Source organism: Triticum aestivum, chromosome 1B (assembly GCF_018294505.1).
Source record: "Triticum aestivum cultivar Chinese Spring chromosome 1B, IWGSC CS RefSeq v2.1, whole genome shotgun sequence".
In the NCBI taxonomy this organism is placed as follows: domain Eukaryota; kingdom Viridiplantae; phylum Streptophyta; class Magnoliopsida; order Poales; family Poaceae; genus Triticum; species Triticum aestivum.
Window position 1 is genome coordinate 589,584,498 of NC_057795.1, and position 18,796 is coordinate 589,603,293.

The window sequence follows — 18,796 nt, forward strand, 5'->3', positions numbered from 1 at the left end:
TCATTAGTTTGCTGGGAGAATTTGGTCTGCAAAAAAATATGAATAGGAATGCAACAAGCTTGGGGCTTCGTATCACCACCACTGCCAAAATATCATGTGGAAAATAACAGATTTTCCCTACCAATGCTAGAAAATTTCACCTATGGCAGCACTGAAACTACCATCTAACCAAGATGAAAAGGCAGGGCTCTCGCCAATCGATCGATCGAAAACAAACTAACGACAATGGTTTCAACGTGAACAGTTGGGAAAATAACAGAACTTCTCTTTCAATGTTGGAAAACTCCATCTATCCCAGCTGAAACTACCATCTAACCAAGATGAAAAGGCAGAGATGCTGCCGATTGCTCGAGGACAAATACAATCTAACCTAAATGGAGGAGCATATTACGACAACAATAGGGAAGGGCTAGCGATATTACGGGAGAAACTGATGCAAGATGCCAGCTCCGTCCCATAAGATCATTTATCTGGTTTCAGGTTGGGCTTGGTACGAAGTTTCTTCAGGATTAGCTAGTCCGATGACGACGAAAAGACTCATTAACCCAGGGAATGGTTAAACTCTGCAGCTTCAGCACAGGTCGGTCTTCTTCGATGCACCTACTGCGCGAGCATCATTCTCCACTTCATGCTGTATGACCGACCGCGCAGGCCAGGAATCCACCTGGTCCAAGCTAGCACTAGCACATGGCTGGAGTATGTGCTTTGCTCCAGATTGCAACTTAACAGGTCTAGTACCCGCAGTACTGGAAGAATCTGTCAACGCCGAACGTGTATTTGCACCACTGGTTACAGCTCGAAGAATTGTTTCAGGTCCACTGAGACGAACTGGCATATCTCGGGGTTGCCCACCGTTGAGACGAACTGGCATATCTCGGGGTTGCCCACTGTTGAGACGAACTGGCATATCTCGGGGTTGCCCACCATTGAGACGAACTGCCATATCTCGGGGCTGCCCACCTGGTCTGGATCCATAGATTTCTACCAGGAGTGGCGGCGGATTTAGGTCCTTTCGTACTGCTATGCAAGTTTTGTTTGGTGATGTCAATAACACATCATCCTTTTCTGCCGGTCCTTTGAAACTCTTGTTGATTTGCTTCGAACTCTCAAGACTCGATCTTGATGCTACTACAGTGGCCTGTTTCATGCTCCCCTTGTCTTCAAAGATCACACCACCTGGAGCATTACTTTTACCTGGTTCACGAGGAAGGGGAACTAATGGCCTGGATGCAGTAGATCCATGAGGCCGCACAGCTTCACTGCTAAAAACATGAGAAGAGACCATTGAAGGGGGCAATGGACGGAGTGAGGTAAACTTTGTTTGAGTTGTTGATGATGCAGCAGTGCTCTGAACAGAGTAGCCAGACATACAGTTGGATATTGGGGTCATTTGTGTCATGCTGCTGCTGTTTTCAGGGAAAAGGCTGAACTGAGATGACCCTGGTCTTGTTTCTGCAATGTTTTTGAACTTGTTCCATGGATCGTAAGATGGCTTTGTTGCAACACTAGCGGTACGACCGCAGTGCGCAGGACCAGGTTCTAGATGATTAGCAGTACTCTGAACTTGATTTGCCACAGCTGGTCGCTGATGCCCCAGCCTGACCTCATTGTACCTGCTCACTGGTTGCATAGACACCTTGTTTGGCACGGCTAGTTGAGGTTGACGACTCTGATTACTTTTGCTGAAACCAGGCCCCTGCTCAGCTGCTGGAACAGAAGAAAAACGTGATGCATATTCTGATGGTGGTCTTCCTCCATTCAAAATCCTAAATGTTGCAGCAGGATCAACCAAACCTTCATGAGACAATTGGGGAGAAACTTGTGTGCACATCCCTGGAAAGCAACGATCTTCAGCTCTGATTTGGTTACTAGAACATGGACCACAGTTTTCTAAACCCCCAATGCCGGTTCCAAGACTAACTGTTTTGCCCATTAGGCGCATCGTCGTTTCAGCAGCAGGTTGGATATTCTGCTTATAATTCTGTCTTGGGAAGCAGCTTTGCATCTCAAGTGACTTCAGCAATTGATCATCATGTCCCAGGAATTGAGCACCCAAACATTGATCTGAACTCCCTTGCTGGTTCCTGCATGAATATATGCTGCTGGGAATTGCATGGTTATGCACTTCCACTCTTTCAGAGCTGGGACGCTGTCTGAAACCCATATTGAATGCAGTTGGCATTGTGGGGATAAGACGAGGGTCTGGCTGAATACCAAAATTAGCAACTGTAAAAAATGGCGGAGCTTCATGGTTGATTCTTAAATGGGCATAATCCAAGGAAGTACTAGGTGTGAAGAAAGTTGGAGATGTTGAAGGATGCAAAGAATCCTTCCTCAAGCATTGTGTTTTAAGCAGCTCATCGGGATTAAGGGTACCACCAGTTTGAACCCTGACAAATTCACCATGCGAATTAATAGGAAGACCCATATAGCCATCACTGTACATGTTCCTGCATGCAGATACACAGACTGTAGGTTGTGCATTTGTTGATTTGTTTGATCCTGTTGAGGTGTTTATATTGCTCACCACGTCATTACCAGATCTACGAACACTAGGATGAACTTCTGTCAAGTGGCAATTAGCAATCAACCTTTCCTGAAGAATTGTGCTTCTATTCCTATCCAATGCTTCTTTGAGAGAAGCAGCATAGCCAGAGCTGTAAGGATGTGGCAACAGAGTTCTCATAAGATATTCTGGTCTTTTGTCGACTGCTAAACCAGCAGGAACAGATGGTCCTCTTGGCATCATCTGACAGTTTTCTTCAGCTTGAAGCCCAATACCAAGACATAGGCCTTCTTGCAAACGGAAGTTAACGCCAGCAGACTTTTGAGCAAGCCCTTGACTAGGCAGGGCAGCTGAGCTCATGGAGCTCAAACGGTTGCCGTTGTCCCTCTTAGAAATCTCTATGCAATGATTCAGATACACAGGTTTGGTAAGTGGAACAGTATGGGAGGCACCAGTTGAACCTACCTTCTCAGATAAAGAGCTGCTATCCTGCTCAATAGTCCCCGATAAAGCATCTATCCGCTGATGCACCAACTGTGGCTCTTCTGTATTGCGCTGATCATTGACTACCTGAGAATTGTCTCTCTGGGACGGTTGCTGGGATGCCTGCACCACCTGTGATTGCTCCGTGTTATCTTCAGTTTGGGAGGCAGTCAACCCACATATGTCAGCTGTGTCCGAAAAAGTAACATGTTTTGATTTGAGAGAAGACTTTGACGGACACGTAACATCAGAGTTTTTCAGAAATGTGCCCTCTCCTGTTCCTAAGTGTTTCTTAAGAATGGTTTGAACTTCAGAACCATTCTCCATAGCCTTCTGATTAGGCAAAACTGACTTCTTGCTTCCATTTATATTTTTCTTGTTCGGTAAAACTGAGACCTCTTGATTTTTCCTTTTCTTGCTAGGAGACTTTTTGAGCTTCCTCTTTCGTATGGCGTCTTGAAATAATTGAGAAATGCTAAGTGAGGTAGCGTTCGCATTTTCATTTTTCTCCTGAAAAGGAAAACATGACAGATCACCCTTCTAAGTGAGATAGCCTTCACATTTTAGAAAAGCAGTATAGCACATACAGAGTCCAATTGCAACATAATTAAGATGTCACCATGCAACTCAACTCAATATATATATATATTGACTGTACACTAATCATGTTTTACACTGCGACGTTTTGCGACACAGTTGAGTAGGTGGGTGTACCTACCAATGTGCATGATCCAAGTATGAACTTTGGCCATCTAGTGATTTATCAGGAAGGGAGCAAGAACAGAAGACTGCACGAGCAAGCACGGACCGACATACTGCTTATGGTAAGAGCACGTTAAACACAATCCACACCTATTCTTTACATGCAAATCATCAATACAAGCTTGTTTTTTTAGAGGAAAGCACCCGAAGGCATGTCAGACATGATTTATCTCAAGGGGAAAATTACAAGGACGAGAGCAGCCAACGCTGCACAAATAAAAACAACCACCAAAAGCACCTAATGAGCTCCAATTGCCTCATGGCATTTAAAGATTGCAATTGAAGCCCAAAACCCTAGCGACGGGACTAAGACAACGTCGATGGAACATCAGCAGGGCCACGCCCACACCCGAAGGCATGTCAGATCTGATTTATCTTAAGGGGACAATTACAAGGACGAGAGCAGCCAACGCTGCACAAATAAAAACAACCACCACAAGCACCTAATGAGCTCCAATTGCCTCATGGCATTTGAAGATTGCAATTGAAGGCCCAAACCCTAGCGACGGGACTAAGACAACGTCGATGGAACATCAGCAGGGCCACGCCCCAAGCTTGTTGGCGCTCCGACCCGGTGCCACCACTTGCGCATAGTCTGCATGACGAAAGCGAACCAACCATCCTGCACCAAGCAAAAGGAAGGTCCATCATCATCCTCAACCAGATCTGACAGAGCCACCAGTGCTGCTAACACTTCTAGCACACCTCCACTGACCAACAGAATACTGTTGCAACGAGAAAGCTACTAGAAGAAGATTACTGAGGCTGCCGCCGCGCCACCCATAGATGCCGAAGCGACGAAAGGACCAAACTGCAATGGATCTGGAGAAGAGAGGGGAAACCCTGGCCGCCTTTGTGTGGGGAGGAGACAGAAACTATCTGGTTGTTAGAGATTTGATGATGAAGGTTAATCCGCTCAATACAATCTTCCCGGCTAGCCATTGCGCTGGATCCACATTGTGCTGCTTGCAAGATCACTTCTCCCATGGCCGGAAATCGCTTCACAGAGCTCGGACAAATTTTATAGATGCCGGAAAACCAGGCATATAAATCACTTCTCACAACAAACGCATTCCAATCAAAATCCAAGCAATGCAGATGCGAGCTTGGGGGGAGAAAAACCGCACCTTTTTCCTCGCAACAATGTCAGCCGGGGCCTTGTCCTTCTTGGACCCCTTCTTGGCCTGAGCCCCGGCCGGCTGCTTCCCCTTGTCGAGCTTCCTCTTCACCTTCCTCCCGTCGTCCCCGGCGACCCGCGGCACGGCGGCGAAGAGCTCGACGACGGAGCGCTTCCGGCGCATGGTCGCGTTCCTCCGCTCCTCCTCCCCGTCGTCCATGTCGTCCGCCAGCGCCGCCTCGTCCGCCCACCACCGGAACCGCCGCACCTCCATCGGCGGCAGCGTCTCCGGCGGCCCGCCCAGCGGCCAGCACCTCCCGCCCTCGTCCGCCGCGCCAGCCCGCGCCCGCGCCGCGTACCCCCTGCCGTTCAGAACACACATACGAAACAGAAACAGCAGCGTCAGAGCTCCGCCCCGCGGGCGCGCGGCGGCGGCGGCGCGCAATGCGGAGGAGGGAAAAGGAGTTCATGCGGTACCGGATCGAGAAGCACGGGCCGGCGCGGCCGCCGCCTGCAGTGGCGGCCATCGCGGGAGGGCTCCCTGGTCCGCTCGCCCGCTTTCACCCGGCTCTGTTCCCGGCGCACACGGCCATCCTCGGCGGTGGTTGTGAGAGGAGAGGGCTGGAGTGGAGCGACCGCGGGGGGAGACCCAATGAGCCGTGCGGCGGCCCAGGCGCGTGGTGCGGCGCGAGGGGGTGAGTAGAGGCCTAGGGCGCGGCCCGCGTGGGTTTTTGCCGCTTTTCCCGCAGCTCTGCTGCGACAAGTGACAGTGCGAGGGCGCGGCGCGCTCCGTGATTACTGTACGGCGCCGCGCCGGGCGGTGGGTATGGGTGTAAAAACAAGAGTAAAAAAAGCTTCGTCCTTTGCCCTCTGGTGCTACTACTACTGTTTGCCGTCGGTGCTGCTGCTTGCCTGGGTCTGGGCTATTTTTTTTTTTTGCAACATAAAAGAGTTTTATTGCTTACTTAAGCAGGCATACAGTCACGATACAACGTGTTCATTAGGAAAACAGGAGTGTAATTAAGCCATAAACATCTTCTCCTAACACTTGTCGCCTGCTTCGCACATAAATGAGCCGCTTCATTAGCTTCTCTACGTACGAATTTCAGCCTAAAACTCTCAAATTGATCAGAAAGCTCCCTGATCTCTTGAAGAATGGCAGCTATCTCCGAACGATCGAAGGTATCTGACTCCCACAACTTAACAATAGCTTGAGCATCAGTTTCCACCTCAACTCTGCTGAAACCTCTCTCAATAGCCATTCGAACTCCATCTCGAATTGCTTCTGCTTCCATGGACTGTGAGCTAGCTGCAAAATTATACCAAAGGGCTTGTGCACGAAGTAATGCACCCTCCCTATCCCGAATAACCAGCCCAGTCGAACCTTGACAGGAAACATCATCAAAGGATGCATCTACATTAATCTTCATCACGCCTTCATCAGGTGGATTCCATTTTATTTGTTTTGATTGCTTCGGCTTGCTTAGTTTTCCAGCACTTGTTGAGTCCATTACCGAGTCTATCACCCATCTTACTGATTGCATGATACAGCGCCCAGACTCTCCATGCTTTCTTGCATTTCGTTCAGTCCAGATCGCCCATGCTCCACTTAAAATTATACAAGCTTCAGATTGGGGTATCTTTGTACCATCCACCACATCGAACATCCAAGAGTGTGGATGTAGGTCAGGAATTTTTATGCCAGTTAGGGACTTCACCTGCTCCCAGAAGATCCTTGCCCAAGTGCAATCAAAGATAGCATGCATTGTAGTTTCCTGTTGACCACAAGTGTCACAGAAATCAATACGTTCCATATGTCGTCGCTTCAAAACGGCACGACAGGGTATAAAGTCATGGATAATACGCCACCAGAAATTCTTCACCTTAGGAGGGACCTCAAGTTTCCACATTTTCTTCCATACCTTCTCCTGATTGATGCTAGACCCGGGCTGGTAAGTTTGACGACTTTTAGAGACAAGAACTCTATATGCCAATTTCACAGTGAAATGACCATGTTTTTCTGGTTGCCAAGCCCAAATATCCTCAGCTGAATTACTAATCGGAATCCTGCATATTACACTAACATCCGGTTCCACAAAATTTGCATTAATCAAATTCATATTCCATTCACCATTGCCTGCGTCAATCAATTCTTCCACCCTACTGATAGCTGCATCAGGAAGCTGAATTAGGGGTTTGAAACCATGGTTAAAAGGAATCCATGGATCCTCCCATGGGTGAATAGAAAAACCATCACCAACCCTCTTTATCAGGCCTAATTTTAGACCCTCTCTGCCATGAAGAATGGCTCTCCAAATATGCGAGGATCCTCTTTTGTTCTTAGCTGACATAAATTCATGATCATGATAGTACTTATCCTTTAAGACTCTAGCGCATAGAGAATCTGGTGATGTAAGCAACCTCTAGCCTTGTTTCGCCAGCATAGCCTGGTTGAATAATTTGAAATCCCTAAAACCCATCCCTCCTTCTCCTTTAGGTCTGGGCTATGATAATGGTGGTTTTGAACGTGAAAGTGAAGTGTATTTGTGGCTGGAAGTGTGTTGTACCGCGAGTTAATCACTCTGTGAACCCGGCTGACGCCGCCCGTGGAGTGGTCGTAGTAATGACCGACTGTGAGCCAGTGTCCGGTGGGGGCGGGACTGCATCGTTTATAGCTGAGTTAAATGCATGTGCATTGTGCAGTGCGCGCGATCTCACACTCGTTGGCCCCGGCTCGTGCAAGCGCATCTCGCATCACCAAATTTCTGCCTCAGATGACACGTCTGCACATAGCCGGGTGCCTGTCACTCCACCGTGTCATCAAATATCCCCCATTACAAATGGATCAAACACAAATACTCCCTCCGTTCAAAAATACTTGTCATCAAACTAGATAAAAGCTTTAGTTTCCCTTTTATTATCTCGTCCAAGAGAGAAAGTTCTTCTAATTCTATGAATCTTTCTAGAATCCTTTTCTCTTGAATATCAGTTAAGAGAGTTTCGGATTGCCTGGTATTCCACCAATTCTTAATCCAAAGTTGTATCTAGATGTATTTTAGTTTTAAATACATCTCTTTTTATTCATTTTGATGACAACTATTTTCGGACGGAGGGAATACATTCGAACACGGAGGGAGTTTAAGCTAGCACGTTATAGTACTTGCAATCACACAGACAGAATTTAACAGGTTCGACATAGATTCAACTAAAACTAATCTAAACGAAGCCAAGTAGCCTATGGACCTCGTAGGCATGGCTTAGAGCATCTACAGCCGGACGCCTCAAACCATCTCTCGTGTGCCCGCGGACGCAGACGGCCAGTGACCGAACAAGAGAGAGAAGAAAAACGTGATCCGACTGGACTCCTCATATCATCAATATACGTCCGGGCTGTCCGCGAACCCTCATATCTCTATATCTCTATATATTACTTAAAAAGAACGTAATGTTCACATTTCATCTTTCTTCCCACCACCCCTTCGTCCAAACATCCACGTACATGATAATCAGTCACCTTAATTTACTTACCTTCTGTACCAATTATACTTTAATTTACTTACCAAACTTCTAATCAAAATATGAGGTAATTGTTCTAGTCCATCTTAATTATTTATATCTCGTTGCCACGCATGTGCATTGTTCTAGTCCATCTCAAATATGGGGAGGACATGAGGGCTCGTGGACGCGCTCGGGCATTCCGCTGTGTAGGCCGCGGCCCTACCCGGGATCATCTTTTCTCTTTCTTTACTCATTCTTTTATTTCTCTTTCTTCATCTCCACCAATCAGGGGCAAATAACCGGACGTATGACAAGAAAAATGAGGAGTGTGGCTGCACGGGCGCATAAATAGGGGCTCAAAACGGGCACGCCCAGTCACTGATCGGGCGCATCCACGGGCTTTTAAGGGGTCATATTTGCTATGTCTGGTTGTAGATGTTATTTATTGTTCACCCCGCTGTCTGAGCTGGAGTCATTATCATTGTGCCACTGGCGAAAGGTCTTCACGCGTCACGACATCGCTCCCCAGCCGCACCGATGAGAAGTCGCTTGAAAGGTCTTTCTCAACTCATTGGTGGGTATAGTGGACACTCGTGGAAAGAAATTGGGCTCAACTTTTTTGGGATGCACAAGCAGTATTTTCGCTTAGTACAGAGTTTCAGACTGACAAAGGATGAAATAAATAATCATGTTGAAGGATCCATAACAAACAAATAGAAAGATGCATAACTATGCATTCGTTAGGTTGCCTTGCATGTCTAGCCAAAACACTGTTTAGTTTGAAAATTTTCATTAAGAGATCATAATCATAAAAAATGTCCAAGATAATATATATTGCATGTGATACCTCTCTTCCTTGTACTAAGTTTCATTAAATTTCTTATGGGTCCAATGCTTGTCTGTTAATACTTAGTAGGTTTTATTTGTTATACCCAACATGCAAAGTCATGACTTCAACGAGATAATTCTATAAGAGTGAATTGCAATGTTAGAATATATAATAATAATAATGCAGAAGGAAGTCTCATGTCATATCTTTATTATATAACCTCACACCAACTGTACATTGATAATTGCTCTAAAGCAGCAGCTAGAACATATTCCAAACCACTATACCAAACAGTAATTTCTCAAAATTACGATATAACATAAGGGATCGGGATAAAAAGCAAAAGAAGAACGATGTAAAATCTAGAATCTGGCCTTTGATGGTTAGGTCCGGTGATGGGGCTCTTGAGTGTCGACCCTTCCTCAAGGCATTGCCGTTGAAGAAACCTTATCATTGCCTTTTAGTGTCAAGTGATTATGTCGCGAATATGCAAAGTTTGTGTATCATTCCATTGATAGAAGAAGTTAGGACGAGGACAAAAGTATGGTACATGAAAGTGCAACTAATCCACAGGTGGTTTTGGTAATTCATAACAACATATAGCCGATTGAACTAATATTCTTTCAAGATCAGTGTTTAAGAAAGTTCAATGGTTGGTATGGCATGGACTAGATGTGGACCCCTCAAAATGCTAAGGACACATATTGGCAAAAGCTCAAAACTCTACATTTTTATTTTAGTGATCCAAGATCACATTGAGTCCATAGGAAAAGTCAATACTATTAAAAGGGGATGAGGTGTTGCTTAAGGGCATGCTTGCTCAAAATGCTTAGTGATATGCTCCAAAAACCCTCAACCACTTTCTCATTTCCACATATGTCCTAAACCTAAAGTCAAACTCGGCCCCACCGATTTGATCCATCTAACGCCACCGAGTTCACTTGACATGGCCATATCCACAAACCCTAATCAATTCGGTCTTACCGATAGGGATCACGGTCTCACCGAGATGGGATTGCAAACTCTCTGTTTCCCTTCGTAACGTTTCGGTCCAACCGAGATGAGTGATCGGTCCCACCGAGTTTGCAGTGCAAACTCTCTGTTTCCTTTGCGTAACGTTTCGGTCTAACCGAAATGAGCGATCAGTCCCATCGAGTTGCCTGACCAAGTCTCTGTTTGCTTATTACTGAAATCGGTCTCACCGAGTTCATGTGATTGGTCTCACTGAGATGAGGTTTTGCCCTAACCCTAGCGCATCGGTCTCACCGAGTTGATATTATTGGTCCCACTGAAAAGCCTAATGTTTACATTTTGAACCAAGTCGGTCTCACCGAGTTTCACTATTCGGTCCCATCAAGTTTGGTAAATTGTGTGTAACGGTTAGATTTTGTGTGGATGCTATATATACCCCTCCACCCCCTTCTCCATTAGAGAAAGAGCCATCAGAACGTGCCTACACTTCCACTACTCGTTTCTTGATAGAGAACCACCTACTCATGTGTTGAGACCAAGATATTCCAATCCAACCACAAGAATCTTGATCTCTAGCCTTCCCCAAGTTGCTTTCCACTCAAATCATGTTTCCACCATAGCCAAATCTGTGAGAGAGAGCTGGGTGTTGAGGAGACTATCATTTGAAGTACAAGAGCAAGGAGTTCATCATCAACATACCATGTATTATCTTTTGGAGAGTGGTGTCTCCTAGATTGGTTAGGTGTCACTTGAGAGCCTCCGTCAAGATTATGGAGTTGAACCAAGGAGTTTGTAAAGGCAAGTTCTTCATGGGCGATGGCCATGGTGGGATATACAAGGTTGCTTTTTCATGGATCCTTCGTGGGTGGATCCCTCCATGGACTCGCGCAACCGTTACTGATACGTATCCAACGTATCTATAATTTTTGATTGTTCCATGCTGTTATATTATCATTCTTGGATTTTTTACAATCATTTTATAGTCATTTTATATCATTTTTTGGTACTAACCTATTGACATAGTGCCCAGTGCCAGTTGTTGTTTTCTTCTTGTTTTTACATCGCGGGAAATCAATACCAAATGGAGTCCAAACACAGTGAAACTTTTTGTGAATTTTTTTGGCCCAGAAGACATCCAGTGGGCCAGGAACGCACCTAAGGGGAGCTCCGAGGGGAGCACAACCCACCAGGGCGCGCCTGGGGGCCCAGGCACGCCCCAGTGGGTTGTGCCCTCCTCGTTGGCCTCGCGCACCGCCTTTTTTGCTCTATAAATAACCCAATATTCCAGAAACCCTAGGGGAGTCGACGAAAATGAATTCCAGCCGCCGCAGAGTCCAGAAACACCAGATCCAATCTAGACACCATCATAGAGGGGTGCATCATGTCCATTGGTGCCTCTCCGATGATGCGTGAGTAGTTCTTTGTAGACCTATGGGTCCATAGTTCGTAGCTAGATGGCTCTCTCTCTCTCTCTTTCTCTCTTGATTATCAATACAATGGTCTCTTGGAGATCCATATGATGTAAGTCTTTTTGCGGTGTGTTTGTTGGGATCCGATGAACTTTGAGTTTATGATCAGATCTATGTGTTTATCCATGAAAGTTATTTGAATCTTCTTTGATCTCTTATATGCATGATTGATTATAGCCTCGTATTTCTTCTTCGATATTTGGTTTTTTTGGCCAACTTGATCTATTTATCTTGCAATGGGAAGAGGTGATTTGTGATGGGTTCGATCTTATGGTGCTTGATCCCAGTGACAGAAAGGGAAATGACACGTATGTATCGTTGCTATTAAGGATAACAAGATGGGGTCTATTTCTACATAAATAGATCTTGTCTACATCATGTCATCATTATTATTGCATTACTCCATTTTCCCATGAACTTAATACACTAGATGCATGCTGGATAGTGGTCGATGTGTGGAGTAATAGTAGTAGATGCAGGCGGGAGTCGGTCTACTAATCTTGGACATGATGCCTATATAATGATCATTGCCTAGATATCGTCATGATCATTTGAAGTTCTATCAATTGCCCAACAGTAATTGTTTTCCCACCGTTTGCTATTTTTCTCGAGAGAAGCCACTAGTGAAACCTACGGCCCCTGGGTCTCTTTTCATCATATTTGCCTTTGCGATCTATTTTCCCTTGCTTTTATTTTCAGATTTATTAAACCAAAGATACAAAAATGCCTTACTGCAATTTATTTGTTCCGCGATCTATTTATCCTATCTACCACTTTTATCTCACATTATTTGCCTATCTTGAGGCGTCGTACCCGAAAGGGATTGACAACCCCTTAAACACGTCGGGTTGTGAGTATTTGTTATTTATGTGCAGGTGCTATTTATGTGGTGTTAGGAGGTTCTCCTACTGGTTCGATAACCTCTTGGTCTCATCACTAAGGAAAATACCTACCGTCGCTATACTGCATCATCCCTTCCTCTTTGGGAAAATACCGACGTAGTTCTAGCAGACATCAAAAGGAACTTCTGGTGCAGTTGCCCGGGAGGATCACGTCAAGATAGTCTCCCGTCAACGTGAATTTCTGGCGCCGTTGTCGGGGAGGATCTTCAACATCCACCAGGTTCCTAATCACAAATCTCATCTCCTCGCAATTTACATTATTTGCCATTTGCCTCTCGTTTTCCTCTCCCCCACTTCACAAAAATTTGCCGTTTTTATTCGCCCTCTTTTTCGTTCGCCGTTTTCTCATCAGATCTATTTTTGAGTGCAATCTTGTTGTGAAGTCACCATGAATGATTTCGATATGGCAGAAACAGATGATGGCCTAACTCCTAAAATGGAGCCGTGCGGGTAATCTAGATGCCAAAAATTTTGTCTTGGGGCAAGGGAATTTTATGGTAAAAGAATATATCCAAAAAATTTTCAATTGTGTCAGAAAACTAAGTCTTGATGATATTCCTATACTTAGAAGGACTAAATCTTATGCGGAAGCTATTTCGGCACTTGTTCTGAAACTTTAAACTAGATTTATCCGTACTCATCCTACCTTGCAAAGATTGTTCCAGGAGTTGCCTGTTATAGAGAATCCTAAAGCTAAAAAGTTAGCCACTCTTGTTCTATTGAATGAATTTGACTACATAATACGGGAATATAGGGAAATCTTTGATTTTTATGGCATGAATCGTGAAAAACCTGTGATCGATGAAATTCTTTATAATAGTGATTATGCTTTGAGACATTTGCTTGGAGATAACCAAATCTTTGATGAGAATCTTAAAAAAGCAAGTCCCCATTTTAGATATGATCCAACAAGTTTTTAATAATGTTAATCAACATTATTCTTGTATCACTGCCGGAAATCAAAGGGGTTATGATAAAAAGCAACTTGATAGTGCTAAGGTTTCCATTGATAATGTGTTCTATGTTTTATTTACAAAACCTCCCGACACAAATACCCCCAAGGAAAACAAGGGCAAGGATGACAACACTTAGATCCTACGCGTTATGCCTAGCTAGGGGCGTAAAACGATAGCGCTCATTGGGAGGCAACCCAACTTGTATGTTTTTGCTTTTTGGTTTTTTTGCTGTTTCAATAAATTACACAATTATACCTCTAGTTAGATGATTTGGGTGAGAGTTGATTTGATCTTGCTGGAAAACAGAAACTTTTGCGCTCATGAAATTATTTTTCATTTTTATCAGAAGAGTGATTTTGAGTTGATTCTTTTTGTAGAAGATTAATAAACAAATTATTCACGTCGTCCTAATTTTTCAGAATTTTTTGAGTTACAGAAGTATTTTAAGTAGTCAGATTGCTATAGACTGTTCTGTTTTTGACAGATTATGTTTTCTTTGCGTTGTGTGCTTGTTTTAATGATTCTATGGTTTTCTCTGATGAAGTTTTTGCCATAGAAAAGTTGGAATACAGTAGATATAATGCAAAAATAAAATATGAATGGGTTTGCAATAGTACTTATAGTAGTGGTTTGCTTTCTTATACTAACGGATCTCACGAAGGTTTTGTTGAATTTTGTGTGATTGAAGTTTCCAAGTTTTGGGTGATCTTACGATGGATGAAGGAATAAGGATTAGCAAAAGGCTAAGCTTGGGGATGCCCGAGGCACCCCAAGATAATATTCAAGAAGTAGCAAGCAACTAAGCTTGGGGATGCCCCCGAGTGGCATCCCCTCTTTCTTCTAACAACCATCGGTATTTTACTTGGAACTATCTTTTTATTCGTCACATATTATGAGTTTTGCTTGGAGCGTCTTGTATGATATGAGTCTTTGCTTGTTTTTCTTTGTGTTTTAAGTCTTGAATCCTTGTTGTACACACCTTTTTGAGAGAGCCAAAAATTATGTTATGCTTGCTCCTATGCTTCACTTAAATTTTTAGAGCCATGGATTTGCTCTAGTACTTCACTTATATATTTTTGAGCACGGTGTGCTTTGTTATTTTTGAAGAAATGCTCTCATGCTTCACTTAGATTTATTTGGGAGTTAGTAATTTTTTTAAGAAATTCTCTCTTGCTTCACTTAGATTATTTTGAGAGAAAGAAATATTATGCTCATGTTCTTCACTTATATTTGTTTGAGCTTATCAAAAGCAACATATAAAAATAGTCCCAAAGTCATAGATATCCAAGGAGGATATAATAAAAACTTTCATGAAGATCATTGGACAAAATAAAACTTGATTCTTAGTAATGGTTTTGAGATATGACGATATGATGTGTGAGTCATGTTGATGAGTAATTATGCTTTAGTAAGAATATTGGTGTTAAGGTTCATGATTCCCTATGCAAGCACGAAAGTCAATAGTTATGCAATGAAACTTATATCCTACTTGTGGTGCATTATTCGGTTTTACTTATGCTTAATTCTTGGGTATGAGATTTATCGTTTCTTGGTTGGTCGCTTCTCAATCTTTTTCCTAGCCTTCATTTTGCACTAAGTATGATCACTACTTGTGCATCCAAAACCCTTCAAACCAGTTTTGCCATATCAGTCCACTATACCTACCTATATGTGGTATTTCCATGCCGTTCTAAGCAAATTTGCATGTGCCATCTCTAATTTTCAAAATAAATTTCTCTTTTGTGTGCTTTACCTCTCGCGAGGCGGTGAGGGGTGGCCAATATTTTCCATGTTAGATGTGTTATTCTCATGATGAGTGTTTATTCACTTGTCATTGCATCAGAGTATGGCAAAGGTATTAGGGATGCCCAGTCCCGAAATGAAAAATGAATTTACTTTATGTTGTCAAATAATAAATTCCTTGGAAAGTGTTGGTATGGAAGGCACCCGTGGATACAGACAAGCCATGGAAAGTGAAAGTAATGGTGGAAAAAGGAATAAACTTTATTTTCTGTTTGGGAACCACCTATGATGTATCTAGCATGGAAAGTGTTGGGAGCTCTAATCGTTTTCGTTGGTCGGAAAAGTATGCCTCCAAAATGTTTTTATCTCTCAATTTTCGCTTTGAGCTCTGACACCTCTACAAATCCCTACTTCCCTCCGCGAAGGGCCTTTCTTTTACTTTATGCAATTTTTATTTTGAATTTGAGTCTCCATCTTCTCTTATAAAGCACCAACTAAGGGGCACTATGATCGTATTTGAGCATTGGGTGTAGCTAATATTCGAGTTTGTTTCATGAATGGATCAATGACTGAGCATAATGGGCTAGGAATAACTTGCTTTAGTGTTAATATTTTGAAAGACATGGTTACTTGTTGGTATGCTTGAGTATTAAAATCTTCATGTCAAAACTAGACTATTGCTTTGAACCACATAAAAGTACAAATGTCCATGCTATAAATAAAAGAAATGTGATGAACATGTTAGGCAGCATTCCACATCAAAAATTCTGTTTTTATCATTTACCTACTCGAGAAAGAGAAGGAATTAAGCTTGGGGATGCTGATACGTCTCCAACGTATCTATAATTTTTCTATTGTTCCATGCTATTATATTATCATCCTTGGATGTTTTACAATCATTTTATAGTCACTTTATATCATTTTTGTACTAATCTATTGACAAAGTGCCCAGTGCAAGTTGTTGTTTTCTGCTTGTTTTTTACATCGCAGGAAATCAATACCAAACGGAGTCCAAACGCAGTGAAACTTTTTGTGGATTTTTTTGGGCCAAAAGACATCCAGTGGGCCAGGAACGCACCTGAGGGGAGCTCCGAGGGGAGCACACCCCACCAGGGCAGGCCTGGGGGCCCAGGCACGCCCCGGTGGGTTGTGCACTCCTCGTTGGCCTCGTGTACCGCCTCTTTGCTCTATAAATACCCCAATATTCCAGACACCCTAGGGGAGTTGATGAAAATCAATTCCAGCCTCCGCAGAGTCCAGAAACACCAGATCCAATCTAGACACCATCACGGAGGGGTGCATCATGTCCATTGGTGCCTCTCCGATGATGCGTGAGTAGTTCTTTATATACCTATGGGTCCGTAGTTAGTAGCTAGATGTCTCTCTCTCTCTCTCTCTTGATTATCAATACAATGGTCTCCTGGAGATCCATATGATGTAAGTCTTTTTGCGGTGTGTTTGTTGGGATCCGATGAACTTTGAGTTCATGATCAGATCTATGTTTTTATCCATGAAAGTTATTTGAGTCTTCTTTGATCTCTTATATGCATGATTGATTATAGCCTCGTATTTCTTCTTCAATATTTGGGTTTTGTTTGGACAACTTGATCTATTTATCTTGCAATGGGAAGAGGTGCTTTGTGATGGGTTCGATCTTACGGTGCTTGATCCCAGTGACAGAAAGGGAAATGACACGTATGTATTGTTGCTATTAAGGGTAACAAGATGGGGTCTATTTCTACATAAATAGATCTTGTCTACATCATGTCATCGTTCTTATTGCATTACTCTGTTTTCCCATGAACTTAATACACTAGATGCATGCTGGATAGTAGTCGATGTGTGGAGTAATAATAGTAGATGCAGGCAGGAGTCGATCTACTAATCTTGGACGTGATGCCTATATAATGATCATTGCCTGGATATCGTGATGATCATTTGAAGTTCTATCAATTGCCCAACAGTAATAGTTTTCACACCGTTTTCTATTTTTCTCGAGAGAAGCCACTAGTGAAACCTACAGCCCCCGGGTCTCTTCTCATCATATTCGCTTTTGCGATCTATTTTACTTTGATTTTATTTTCAGATCTATTAAACCAAAAATACAAAAATACCTTGCTGCAATTTATTTGTTCCGCAATCTATTTATCATACTACCACTTTTATCTCACGTTATTTGCCTATCTTGAGGCGTCGTACCCGAAAGGGATTGACAACCCCTTTAACATGTCAGGTTGCGAGTATTTGTTACTTTTGTGTAGGTGCTATTTACGTGGGGTTAGGAGGTTCTCCTACTGGTTCGATAACCTTGGTCTCATCACTAAAGGAAATACCTACCGTCGCTATACTGCATCATCCCTTCCTCTTTGGGGAAATACCGACATAGTTCTAGCAGACATCAGTTACCCTTCGTGGGTTGTAGTCTCCATCAACATGGATGTACGATAGCACCACCTATCGGAACCATGCCAAAAATCTCCATGTCTACATTATGTTTGTTCCCTCCAAACTCCTCCCCTTTACCTTCATATGCAATGATTTACATTCCACTGCTATACTCTTAGAATTGCATGTGTAGGTTGATTGCTTGACATGTGTTAAGTTGCTAAAATCTGCCAAGACATAAAATTGGGAAAAGGCTAGATTTTTATTTGGTCAAGTAGTCTAATCACCCCCCTCTAGACATACTTTCGATCCTACAAGTGGTATTAGAGCTTTGGTTTCCATTTGCCTTGATTTCCATAGCTTTGGTGATCATAGCCTTGGTTTCACAACCTAGGATAGTACGGTGTCTAGCGAGGGAAATTACCACCGTAGAGGTCCTTACTTTGATGGTACTAATTTTGCTAGTTGGAAGCATAAGATGAAAATGCATATTCTTGGCAATAACCCCATCATTTGGGCTATTGTGTGTATTGGTTTGCAAGGTGAATTCTTCGATGGGAGAGAACCAAATCATGAAGCAACTGCGGAAGAGTTGAAGATGCTGCAATACAATGCTCAAGCTTGCAATATCCTCTTCAATGGATTGTGACCCGAAGAATTCAACAAAATCAGCCGTCTTGATAATGCAAAGGAAATTTGGGATACTTTGATTGAAATGCACGAAGGTACCGAGTTCGTCAAGGAATCCAAGTTGGATGTGCTTCAAAGTCAACTTGCCAAGTTCAGAATGAAGGATGGAGAAGGTGTCGCTAAAATGTACTCTAGGCTTGCTCTCATCACAAATGAGATTGACGACTTAGGAAGTGAAGAGATGACTGGTAGATTCATCATCAAGAAGATCCTAAGAGCCTTGGATGGAAAATATGATACCGTGTGCACAATGATCCAAATGATGCCCAGTTACAAAGATGTCCAGCCAACGGAAGTTATTGGAAGAATTGTTGCTCATGAGATGTCACTCAAGGATAAAGAAGAGCTTCACAACAAGTCTAGTGGTGCTTATAAAGCCTCATGTGATGCTCCTGCCACATCAAGTGAAAAACAAGTCTTCAATGAGGAATTGAGCTTAACGGTGAAGAACTTCAACAAATTCTACAAGAGTAGAAGCAAAGAG

The 18,796-nt window shown here is 43.2% G+C and overlaps 1 protein-coding gene across 1 annotated transcript; it reads right to left on the reverse strand.

Annotated features, from left to right (window-relative positions):
* Positions 1–203: 203 nt before the first annotated feature.
* Positions 204–5,656, reverse strand: LOC123140317 (uncharacterized). The gene is made up of 3 exons (XM_044559910.1): positions 5,346–5,656; positions 4,879–5,230; positions 204–3,499 (listed from the first exon to the last, which is right to left on the reverse strand). The coding sequence occupies exons 1-3, from the start codon at positions 5,393–5,395 to the stop codon at positions 572–574; spliced, it is 3,330 nt and encodes a 1,109-aa protein (XP_044415845.1). The 5' UTR covers positions 5,396–5,656; the 3' UTR covers positions 204–571.
* Between the last annotated feature and the right edge of the window lie 13,140 nt (positions 5,657–18,796).